Here is an 11,621-nt window from a genome sequence, read left to right as displayed (position 1 = left end):
CGCATACCCGCATTGACCGTGTCTCTCATGCTTCGAGGGCATTTGGCTTCAGCGCAGGCGCACAAACCCCGCCTCTCTCCTGTGCTGTGTGCATTCGCATTGTGTCTAAACAGGCAGCGAGCAAAAAGATATTTTACCAACAGCAGTAATGTCGGGCAGGTCGGTTCGAGCGGAGACGCGGAGCAGGGCGAAAGATGACATCAAGCGGGTTATGGCTGCAATTGAAAAAGTGCGGAAATGGTAAGAGAGCGTCTACCCGTTAACGAACAGTACAGACAGCCTGTGGGGGAGGAGAGACAACGAGAAACAATGAAATGAAAGGAAAGAGAGCGTTTATTCCACTCCAATTTCAGTCAGATGTGCTGTTTCTTCGCGCGGCTGGGGTTTTTGTCGGCTTTTGAAAAATTAGTTAGGAAAAATGTTCATCGCATTTTTCTTCCATTAAATGTTTATGTGGGTTGAACCTAGAAGCCATTTCGTTGCAGTCACATGAAGGCTTTGCTGTTTGAGCCTGTAATGCCGGCTGAATAGTAACTGAACAGGCTGACATGAACTAGAGTCAAACGTCCGTACCAAACAAAAAGTGCCGCTGAATGGGCATTTGACTCTAGTTCATCTCACCTGAGAGCGAGAGACTCGCGCTTCTGAGAGACGGAGCGTGAGAAGAGTTTTATCCGCGCGCGGAGGTTTAAACTCAGCGCGGAGCTTCACACTTTGCTACACTTACCAAAAACTTCTGAAGGTTGTGCTTAAACTTCAGTTCAACTTCAAATAATTTCCCCAGCAAAATGGTTACGAGATTAACAATACAACAACAGTATGAGTATCTTTCTAAACTTTATTTAGAAATATAATTATTATAGAATTAAATAAGGAAAATCGTAGTTTTGTAATGACATTGGTCTGATTGAAATGATCCTAATCTGTGAGCTAGTAAAAAGTGATTTTTAAAGTAAATAATATCAATTAAGTTCAATTAATGTGTGGTTCTACCCTGTCCACCACGTACACTATTGAGGAGAGAGTTAACATCATGTATATTTACAGTAAAAATAGTTTATTAGATGCATTGATAATATGTTATCAGTTGCATTGCATACTGGAAATACTTTTTAAACAAACAAACCTCTGCAGAGATTTCTTATACCTATAAATGTAAATGATTAAAGAGTTCATACTCTGTTAAACTCATTTGTCTCTGATATCTAACAAAAACATGCATCTCCAGGGAGAAGAAATGGGTGACTGTTGGTGACACGTCATTACGAATCTACAAGTGGGTACCAGTGACAGAGCCCAAATCAGATGATGTAAGTCACATTTGGTGATGTAAGTCACCATAATGCTCTACTATTGCAATTCTAGTCAATACCAATAAACCCAATTATTGTCATTTTTTGCCGATTTAACTGATAAATCTTTTTCAATCTGTTTTTCATATGAATCGTTTATTTTATTTTTAAATTAGAAAAGGTAAATTCATAGTGGGATTGAGGTCACTAGTGCCAAAAATGTGTTTTTGTTGCTGGTGGCCCAGATCATTACACGTTTTAGATGTAGCATCACACACAAAGCCAACATTAATTTTGCAATATGTTTTAAACATGTTTCAATATTCTTTACATGGCTTTATTCCATATGTATGTGTGTGTGTGCGTATGTATATATATATATAAATGTATATATTTATGTCACACAGAAGAACAAAAACAAGAAGAAAGGCAAAGATGACAAGTATGGCTCTGAGGTCACGACCCCTGAGAACAGCTCCTCTCCTGGAATGATGGATATGCATGGTAATGCTGCAGACATGACAGTTATCAGACTCTAATCGCATCTCAAAATAATGCTCATATAGCCTTTTCAGGCTCTGTTACTTGGCAATTATTATACATTTTAGTGTTGTTGTTTTTTTTACACCAAATTGAGATTATATATGTGATTTGTGAACAGTTGGTCTTCTAAGAATGTATTAAATACTTAAGTATGCCAGAAATTACCTGTTATTTCACTCCAATTATCCATTTAAAAAAATGGATATTAATACTATTACTAATACTAATAGTAAAAATACTATTAATGGCTTTGAATGGTCTGTTTTCCTTCTTAACCAATAGTTGATGAAACACTGCAATTGAATTAATGTCATTTGCTATTCTTTAACCACCCATTAACATATGGCATATACTGTTTGAAAGCTGTTCAAGAATTTATCAAATCCTTTGTCCCACCTTTTTAATTGTGTTTCTGTTTTTCACCTACAGATGATAACAGTAACCAGAGCTCCATTGCAGACTCCTCCCCATTGAAGCAGGAGAACAGCAACAACACTAGTCCTGCACCAGAACCCATGGCAGCGTCTCAGAGTGACAGCAATGACTTGAAAAGTGACCAATATCCTTCCAAACAGCCTTCTTCTGGTCAGGATCATAAGAGTGGTTAGTCACTGCAATGGATCCTCTACAAGCTCACTATCCTCTCTTCTCTATCCTTCGATGTTTATTTTAATTTCACTTTTCTTTATTTTCAGAACAAAACCACTGCTCATCAGAGTCTAGGACAGCCAAAAGGGACAGCAAGTCACAAGGAGATTCGGAGCACTTTTTAGACTCTTCCAAATCGGCCCAGGTACATGCTAACCGTGTCACTTGCATTGAAGGTTAAAAAAAAGTAAAAGTAATAATTTAAGTAGATATAGCAACAGTTTTCAGTCCGAGATCAATCAACTGATTCAGTGGTTTCTTTTGAAGGAATTGGAAGATGGTGCTCCCTCAAGCAAAAAAGGGAAAATCGATTCTTCCTCTGAAGAAAGTTAACTATCTTCTACCAGCTGTTATGCATTTGCGATCCCAGTCTCTTATCCTGAAACACATCACAACATAAAGGAGGTTTTTCTTCAGTTCTACACTTATCCCTACTGCCATCTATTCACTTTAAGCCAGAACCCTGTCTTTTGCGGTCAGTTTTAGTGTAAAGGGCATGTCTGGATCATCTTTGTATGAGTAGAGGCAATGAATCAAGCTGTGAGACAGTGTACTGATCCTAAAACAGTTCATGCTGCCCTACAATCACTACGTGCTGTTTCTTTTGCCAAGATCAGTATTGTCAAATGAAATGGCACTGGAACTGCCATAGTTTTTCTAAATTGGCATTGATATCAACTGCCATTTGTGATTTTTAAAAAATTTGTATCATCACCTTTTCTTGTTCACTCAGGAAGGTCAACACACTGTTTTTTTTAATCACGGTGAAAGTAAATGATTTCTGCTGCTGTAGTTTAGAGAGATTTCACCATAAGTAGCTAAATATAAAAAAAATACTGCAAATGGTACTAGTCACAAGTTATTCAAGTTCTCCTGTGAAGACCATAGCTTGTAGCATAGGCCCTGCTTGGTTGAGTGCATTTGTATTACTGAGAAGAGGATTTATTTTTTTCGCGTCTTGTTTTTGTCTGTACACACTTCTCCAAAAGTGCCCACATTTTGGTTCTCATTTGTTTTTCAAATATCTACAGTAGGTAAGCTGAAAATGTTCATTTTCACTAATGCTCAAGTCAAACCAAGCTTTGAAATGCTGGTTGCCATTTCAACAGCACTACAACCTTCCAACGTACATAAGAGAAACAATAATTGCATCATTTTGATACATCAAATTCACAAATGACTGATTCTTTTAGCAGCAACTGTACTGACTGCATGTGTCGTCGTCCAAGGAAAAAGGTGACATCGATTAGATAGTACCACAGGCAGGTTATGGGTAGACAGCTGTGCGAATACCTCATACTCAGTCCAGCAGTGCTGGAATGTAAACACTAAGTATGACTTTCTCAAACTTACTCTGTTACGTATGCTTGAAAAATAAAATGTATATATTTATACGATTACGGTTTTGCTACCCTTATGTTTTTGCCACAGTATTTCGCCAAACTATTGCCTTCTGTAGTTCAATCTTTGAAACTTTTAGCAAAATGTATTCATTGGGACCATATTGTTTTTTTTTCTTTCCCAGTCTATAATAGAAATGTCTTGTACAGAAGTATGGTTGTGTCTATCCTATTTATTCCACATGTAGTTTATTGGTTTTCTAAAAAACAAAAACAAATAAAAGAAAATATTTCCTTTGAATGCTCATTCATTTTATTGCCAAATATCAAGCCAGAATATGCTCTGAATAGTAAAGATGTGCTTGAAACTTGATTTCCTTAGATACATTTTTACTGCACATGATCTGGTGTAAAGACTAATAAATCATAACGTGAGAGTGACAGAGAGTGATGACTGATAACAGAGTACGCAAGAGATATCTGAATGTGAAAAACAACAAAGATTTACTGCATATTCGATTAGCCGAACCCTGTGATAATGTGAAAAGTGCTCACTAGCTTTCCGACATGTTGTGGTAGAACAACTAACATGGCCCACAGCAATAACTGGTAAGATGCTAAGAGAACAATTACTCCATTTTAGTGCTAGTTTTCTGTCTGTTTTTCACTATGCGTCTGAAAGTGAGGTTGATGCGTGGTGTTTTGACCTTTTTTCTGACTGGAAGACTGTGATACCAGTATGTGTTTGTGGGATAGTTCATGAGCAGAAGACTCCCGTGAGCCAGCTCCAGCTTCACAGGCTCAATCTGACGTTTGCTAGAACCACTTCGTGCATCCTTATGTCGGAAAATGAAGTCTCGGACAGCCCCAAGCGATACAGAGGCAATAGGACAGGCAGGATCGAGTTCCCGTTCATCATCCCGATGCTCTCCCATGTGATCGTGACCATCTTTATACCTGATGTAAACCATAAACATACTTTCCTCATTTTCAAAGAACATGACTTCTCTGTGAAGCAATGCACCACTTCAGGCTCATAGGTAGGACAGTGGTGTCTACGTGTCAACAGCAGAGAGTTGAATTACCTGTTTATCAAAACAAAGTTGAATGTATGGCCTGTTGCCTTGGTAACAGCATCTCGAATGTGTTCCAAAGTGGGAGTCCACGGTTTAGCCAGGAGATGGACTCCAGAGAAAGAGTACATCAGTCCCTCGTCCCCGTATGTCGCTTGCTTCCTTGGAACATTGTATGACTTTCCATACACTTGTACTTTAGCTTTGTCACCTTTGTCACGTGAGAAAATGGAAACGCAAAACATTTCAAACACTGGACACTAACACGTAATCAGCATCCAAAAAACAACAGGATGGAGTACTATATAACCGTAATATGGCACACAGCATTTGGTACAAATATAATAATGAAGTTACATTGTTTATCTAGATAACACATCCTGTGTGATTCTTGTATCTGTAACGTTCTAAAGTTTGGGGTCAGCAAGATATTTTTCAAACAAATACTTTTATTCAGGATAAGATTAAGGTTGCATTAAAGTGATTACATTGTTACAGGTAAAATATGTTCTTTTAAACTTTCTATTAATCAAAGAATCTTGAAAAACACCACAAGCAACACTGTTTTTTAACATTGATAATAATAAGAAATATTTCTTGGGCATCAAATCATCATATTAGAATGATTTCTGAAAAACCCTATGACTGATGACTGGAGTAATGATGAAATAATGAAAATTCAGCTTTGCCATCACAGCAAATTACATTTTAAAATATATTAAAATAGAAAAAGAAAATAGTTTTTTTTTTTATCAAATAAATGCAGTCAAGAGACTTTCTATGAAAACACTTTCAATGAAGCCTATAATGAATTATAGCATAAGTATTACTATTATAAAGACTCATTAAGACATACTGCATTATAAGAACAGTTACATTTATATTATTTTTAGAATTATATGTCATGCATTTGCTTTTTCAGTGTGCATGCTCATAATCTACTATACACTGATTTATAAGTATTAATTAGTCAGTCGTATGATTCCATGAATGTATTTATAAAGATGCAGCCTGCATGGCTATAATGTTATTATATTATAGTTTAAAAAAAATTAGTAATTCAGATTTATTTCTGTCAATTAAGTGAATATAGTGTTATTAATAGCCATGTTCTGTTCTTATAAATACTTATTGTGAGTGATAATACAGTTACTAAGCTATGCATAATTGATGGCTTTAAGTAAAGTGAAAACATAGGATGCAAACATGGATCTTTTTTTTTATCTTACATACTAGCAAAACACTGCAACAATATTTTTTTAAGTATAATTTCAAACTGCTATAAGCAATACCATGCATACGGCTGGGGAGAATTTAACAAATCAAAATAACATTCATTACCATACATGCATACATGTAATGTAAAGTTTTTATAAATATATAGAATAGTAATACTTATAAATAAGTATAAATGGGGATATAATTCATTATAAGCATGGGCTTCATAGAAAGTGTTTTTGTTTTTTTTACTTAAAGCTGCAGTCTGTAGTTTTTCCTCTTTGTCGCCATCTCTGTTCGAAATCTGCAATTGCAGTTATTCGCAGAATTATTAACTTTACGTGGGTTGTGCCTCGACACGTCACAGCGTGGATGAATCCAATGTTTTGAGGAGAATGTGCGGCTGTCAGTCACCGCGCCGGTGTGGATACTGTCATTCGGAATCACAGATTCTACTTTTTGGAAGTATGACCAACATAAGAATTTTCACTGGAAAATTTCATCTGAACAAGTAACATCCACTTTTGTTCTGACCAACTAAGGGAAAAAAAGCATTGCAGTAAATCGCGCTGATTAAATCTAACGACCGCTTAATCATAATCACATCAAATCGTGCAAATTATACTTTGTTCTCAAATTGTTCATGTTAACAACAACAGCATTGCGTGACTACATTTAATGCCCTTCCGATATGTATCCTTGTTTTCGCATGGGCCCGGCTGCAGTCTCTTTTTTTATGTAGCCACTCCGAAGTCTTTTGCATTTTATAACGGGTGAATCTCCAGTTGTCACTGGTGATTGTCGTTTGAACCTTTCTGGATCTGCCATCAAACTGATAAGTTTAATTATATCAAGTGCTGTGAGAAAAGGCTATAAATCTCCACCTCCAACATCCTCACACCTACAACATAGCCAGGACATCTTCTTTATGTGTACAGATGTGACGTGATGACGCAAAGACATGCTCGAATTTCCCACAGAAATCCACCAGTACCATTGGAATTAAAACCATTATTACAAGCTTACCGTTTTGAATCGAGCTAAGGCAAGCAGATCGTTTTGAACACTGTCTGGTTATGTACTTGCTCAAAAAAATATTTTGGATAATTTTTAACCCAAAAAAGTTTTTTTATTTATTTTATTTTTTACGTACTTTCTCGTCTATGTATTTACTAGTTTATTTATTTAGTTTTTTATTATCTACTTGTGAGTGCTATGGGTGGCCTTAGGGGCGGGGTGGGGGGGTTTATGGGGGTCTATATTACTGTGTGGAACTGTTCTGTTGATTTTCTTTTTCTTTCAGACACCTTGTTTCATTTTACATCTGTTGTAACACCCTTTATTTGTCTGCAGAAAACTTAATAAAAATTTTTTGAAAAAGTTACGGACTGCAGCTTTAACTTTTGAACGGTATGTTGTGTACATGATACAAAAGCACATTCAATACCTGTGAAATACACCACCTCCTCTTCTAGCTGGTTTAAAAGGTGATCAGCCTCCTCTTTGTCAAATAGAAAACTGTAATCACAGTCCAATCCCTCTGCCTCAAACTTCTGCCAGGGAATTGGCTGAGAAAACTCCTCTTCCACCTCACACTCATCTTTGCATTTCTTGATCGGTTCCTCTGATTTCGATTCATCTGCCTCAACAACTGATCTTTTTCTGTGCCGAGTTACAAACTTATCCATTCGAACACCTGGAGAACAAAATAGTTAGAAAATACTTTTCAGACTTTCTGGTTTTGTTTTCTAAGTCACTTTTAATTGTCAACAGTTATTATTAATTAGTTATTTTGATATAGGTACGGTGTCCACAACACATCAAGGAAAACTTCTATCTATTCTATATGTCATGCACATTTTGACAGTAAAATGTGGTTGACACTGTAAAGCATGAAGAGAGCTCGGTTTGTCATCAATGTTTTGGTGGTTAGTAACACGTGAGAAGTTGCAACACAGTCCGTGTCTTTCGCTATGTACGTGCATTATCTACTGTAACTTTGGGGAAGGATTCAGTCGGGTGTCTTACCTGGATTGCGTTTATGTTTTAACCATCCACATTGCATAGCTTAATGCTCAAATTATGTCCCAAATTTGTTTTAACTTCCAGCAATCGCGGGCTGCACACCTCCGGAAATGTAGGTGTACGTCACTACCGATAAACACGTCATATACAGTGCTTTTCTATTCCAATGGTTACAGTGTACAAACGCATCTGGTCTAACCAAGACCTATTGTTCTGAATACAGTCACTAGGAAAACCATGAAAAGAAACGTGTTATGTATTTAAACAAGGAAACATTTACAGGAACCTCATAGGCTGTTACTCGAAAAAATAATAATAAATAGAATTAGGCCAAAACGTGTGTTTATTAAATAAGACACAAATTTCATTCGTTGACAGACTTGTGATGTAGCTATGACCTGCATCTATAAGTAACACAGGAATTATTAGTTAGTTATTAAACGTAAAACATTCAGTTAACAAATTATCATGACTGTTCAGCACTGTGGACAAGGTTTGCAAAGAGGTCAATTTCAAAAGTGCAATGTTTTATTGACTGTTTTAAAGAAGACACTGCCATTTTTGACAAATACAAGATTTGGTCAAATATACTGGAGTAGCCTATACAATTGACTTTGTCCCACAATGGTTTAGTCACCCAAATGGTAACAGATCATTGCATTATTTTCCATTATCAGTTGTCTTACCAATAAGCCTGAAATGCTGAATTGTCTTTATTTATATCATCAATCCACTTAAGTTGGTAGTGTGCACAAAAGAAAACACAGAATGAAGAATACCGCAGTCATATCCCCTCAGACTACTCCACATTTTCATAATCATTGTCAGTGCAGTTTTCATATGTCTCCTCTGCTTCTGCTGCACTGTTCACATAAATTGCAACCTTATTTTCAGGCCTGTTGATATAAGCTGATGAAAACCTTCCTGCAAAGTGGAAAAAAACGGTGTAATCTATTGCGTATATTTCCATAATAAAAGTAATTTCGTTTATTTATTTATTACTCACTTTTCCCTTTGGAGGTATTTTTTCTGAACTCTTGATCATTCTCTGCGGCAGAATTATAATATAATATTTATATATTGATCAATATAATGTCTCTGATAAAAAAAATCTGGTCATGCCTTTACTAACAGTATTATTATATACGAGAATTTGTGGAAAACAAGAAATACTCATCAAACTCACCATAGATGATTTGATCTTTGCTGGCATCTCGAACTATCATCACAATGAGAGAAAGACAATGTTTGAAACAGGAAGTCACCATCTTTTAAAACTTGAAACTTAATTTGACAATTCATGAGACCATGTGTTACTGAAAATGGTCCCATATAGCATATGTGCGTGGAATACTACTGTATATAATAACAATACTGTAATAGTAAGTGTAAAAAATACTGTAAAAAGTTATTTGCTTACCCTGCTGGCGGTTTGCATAATATGGTTGATCTGATGTTTCTGAAGGAAAGAGATTATGTTACATTACTGAGCATGCAAACATTTTATATTTAAAATTTATTCAGAATTTATGTGATATACTTACTATTTTGTTTATTCACAATGCAACACACTGTGACCACAAGAAGAAAAATAATAATTGTTGCTCCTCCTGCAATGAAGGGCCAAAAGGACATCACTGTGTCCTTTGAGATTTCTGATTCACCTTGTTCAAATTCTTCTGCCTTTCAGACAGAACATTTGTAACATGTAAAACAAAAAACAGACAATATATCAGTATATAGTATTTAAGAAGTATGATTTTAAGAATTAGTGTCAGGACACAATCAAATATACTCATACACAATATGGTATGTTTTTGACTGCATTATTTTAGTGAATTGATCATACTTGTAAAACTGTCAGAGGTCCTCTTGGATGCAAAGTTGTGATAAGGTAGCCAGTAAAATTTTTACTCACATGTGTGAATTCCAGCAAGGAACTCATGATGATTATTAATGCTATAGTTAAAGTCTTAAGACAGTTCACAGTGGAACAGACCCACATTATAGAAGAGGATGGAGTACTTTCCAGTTTCGTAAAATTTGTAAGTCTTCTTCTATTGTCCTGACCCTTTTCATGATGTTTTATTAACAAGGTTCGGGAGGAGCACGTTCAGATAATTAACACAAGTGGAGAGCACTCAGCAATCAATGGTAAGAGGTGCATATATACTCCACCTCATTCCATTGACAGTTTTTGCAGCATCCCTCCACCACCCCTTCTCCACGCTTCTAGTCCTAAAACACTTACATACGGGGGGAGCACTCTGGGTTCGGGCCGAACTCCGAGCTCGGAGCCCTCCCTCCGGACAGCACGCCAAATACGCATTAAACCTTACCGCTTCAAATTATATGTAAGTGTGAACTCGTGAATTCACCTTTCAGAATCTTTTCTGAAATGAGTTACTGTTGCATCGGTGCAACATCTCTGCTGTGCAGCCTGGCCTGGAGATGGCTGTTTCAAAGAAACGAGAGAGCATCTCTGTTCAAACCTGAGAAACCACAGCAACAAACACATGAACCTATTCACCAGTTTCCGTCTGCACATCACAGGTGGTCTTTGCACAATGACGATGTTTGCTGAGCTTTCATGTTTTACAATGTTCGCAAACTTTAAATACTTATATGCTGCTGAGAATATAATGTCTTTGTATAATTATTATGTTTATATTAATGACTGTTAATGGATCACTCTTATATTCTTGCTTGAATGATTCTACAATAACATCTCCTGAAAGGACTGATTAAAAACCATAAACATATAACCAAAAATAAACCTTACCATTTAGAGGTGAAAAAAGCCCTAAAGTCCAACACAGAAAGAAAGGATGTTTTTTTGTCTCAGGTAAACATCAGGAGCGTGTGCTGCAAATCTTGAAACAATGCACTCTGATGTTTGCTTCAAAGAGGTGAAGGGGCTGTTGGACAAGTGTCTTACGTAATTTCCTGATCGCTCTACCTACTCCGCCAGTGGCCTCAAGACAATATGCTCATGGTGCGTGCATGCATGTAGCCTACTTAATCTTCACTATTACACAAAACCACTTGATTTGTATTAAGATGGATATTTGAATTTGAACTCAAGCTTTTAAAAAGACGCACAAGTATAGCTATGCTTTTTACATGGCTGAACATTTTTATTATTATAATTCACATTACTTTATACTCAGGTATTTTGCTTCAAGTATTAATTTTATTCAGGAGTAAATACTTTTAAATGAGAAAAAAATACTGAGAGAGAATCTACTCAGAATCTATTATTCTTCACGTATATATTTAGATTTTTAATATAATTAAGTATATTAATAACAGTGTTTAATTATATCCAATATAAGTTAAAAGGACTGATGGTGATAATTAAAGGGCAACTTGGCTGTGGAGGTACATAAGAAACATAATTTGTGTCTGTCAGCTGTGATTGGTGGAATATTAAGAATGGCATTAGCCTACTGACCTTGAGTGGCCTCGCAGATGAAGACATT

At 36.2% G+C, this 11,621-nt stretch overlaps 3 protein-coding genes across 7 annotated transcripts; 1 reads left to right on the top strand and 2 right to left on the bottom strand.

Annotated features, from left to right (window-relative positions):
* The first annotated feature begins 22 nt into the window (after nt 1-22).
* bcl7a (BAF chromatin remodeling complex subunit BCL7A) lies at nt 23-4,110 on the top strand. The gene is made up of 6 exons (XM_084414982.1): nt 23-240; nt 1,229-1,310; nt 1,700-1,796; nt 2,265-2,438; nt 2,531-2,628; nt 2,751-4,110. Exons 1-6 carry the CDS (start codon nt 149-151, stop codon nt 2,814-2,816), a joined length of 609 nt encoding a protein of 202 aa, XP_084271108.1. The 5' UTR covers nt 23-148; the 3' UTR covers nt 2,817-4,110.
* On the bottom strand, nt 4,111-8,317 carry alkbh2 (alkB homolog 2, alpha-ketoglutarate dependent dioxygenase). The gene is made up of 4 exons (XM_084414981.1): nt 8,143-8,317; nt 7,562-7,810; nt 4,909-5,107; nt 4,111-4,780 (listed from the first exon to the last, which is right to left on the bottom strand). The coding sequence occupies exons 1-4, from the start codon at nt 8,177-8,179 to the stop codon at nt 4,453-4,455; spliced, it is 813 nt and encodes a 270-aa protein (XP_084271107.1). The 5' UTR covers nt 8,180-8,317; the 3' UTR covers nt 4,111-4,452.
* A 328-nt stretch (nt 8,318-8,645) lies between these two features.
* LOC311294225 (uncharacterized protein) lies at nt 8,646-11,096 on the bottom strand. Of its 5 annotated transcripts, none has more exons than XM_084414987.1 (7): nt 10,922-11,060; nt 10,518-10,594; nt 9,684-9,822; nt 9,560-9,598; nt 9,326-9,358; nt 9,146-9,187; nt 8,646-9,063 (listed from the first exon to the last, which is right to left on the bottom strand). In XM_084414987.1, exons 3-7 carry the CDS (start codon nt 9,772-9,774, stop codon nt 8,939-8,941), a joined length of 330 nt encoding a protein of 109 aa, XP_084271113.1. In that variant the 5' UTR covers nt 9,775-9,822; nt 10,518-10,594; nt 10,922-11,060; the 3' UTR covers nt 8,646-8,938. The 5 variants fall into 5 exon arrangements, with proteins under 5 accessions (XP_084271113.1, XP_084271112.1, XP_084271110.1 ...); XM_084414986.1 differs by having other exon boundaries at nt 10,518-10,631; nt 10,922-11,059; XM_084414984.1 differs by lacking the exon at nt 10,922-11,060 and adding an exon at nt 10,058-10,216 and having other exon boundaries at nt 10,513-10,562.
* Nucleotides 11,097-11,621: the final 525 nt, after the last annotated feature.

Source organism: Rutilus rutilus (genome assembly GCF_951802725.1).
Source record: "Rutilus rutilus genome assembly, chromosome: 7".
Taxonomy (NCBI): domain Eukaryota; kingdom Metazoa; phylum Chordata; class Actinopteri; order Cypriniformes; family Leuciscidae; genus Rutilus; species Rutilus rutilus.
Note: the sequence above shows the minus strand (reverse complement) of the source record. Positions and strands in the feature narration are given on the sequence as shown.

Excerpts from the sequence above, each read along its gene's own strand:
- bcl7a (XM_084414982.1), top strand. The coding sequence starts at position 149 with ATGTCGGGCAGGTCGGTTCGAGCGGAGACGCGGAGCAGGGCGAAAGAT. Across the intron at positions 241-1,228 it reads ATTGAAAAAGTGCGGAAATG|GGAGAAGAAATGGGTGACTG; the intron begins GTAAGAGAGCGT and ends ATGCATCTCCAG. Across the intron at positions 1,311-1,699 it reads CAGAGCCCAAATCAGATGAT|AAGAACAAAAACAAGAAGAA; the intron begins GTAAGTCACATT and ends TATGTCACACAG.
- alkbh2 (XM_084414981.1), bottom strand. The coding sequence starts at position 8,179 with ATGCAATGTGGATGGTTAAAACATAAACGCAATCCAG. Across the intron at positions 7,811-8,142 it reads AAAACATAAACGCAATCCAG|GTGTTCGAATGGATAAGTTT; the intron begins GTAAGACACCCG and ends TTTGTTCTCCAG. Across the intron at positions 5,108-7,561 it reads GGAGGTGGTGTATTTCACAG|GTGACAAAGCTAAAGTACAA; the intron begins GTATTGAATGTG and ends CACGTGACAAAG.
- LOC311294225 (XM_084414984.1), bottom strand. The coding sequence starts at position 10,144 with ATGTGGGTCTGTTCCACTGTGAACTGTCTTAAGACTTTAACTATAGCA. Across the intron at positions 9,359-9,559 it reads TTATGCAAACCGCCAGCAGG|TTCGAGATGCCAGCAAAGAT; the intron begins GTAAGCAAATAA and ends TTGTGATGATAG. Across the intron at positions 9,064-9,145 it reads AAATACCTCCAAAGGGAAAA|GAAGGTTTTCATCAGCTTAT; the intron begins GTGAGTAATAAA and ends TCCACTTTGCAG.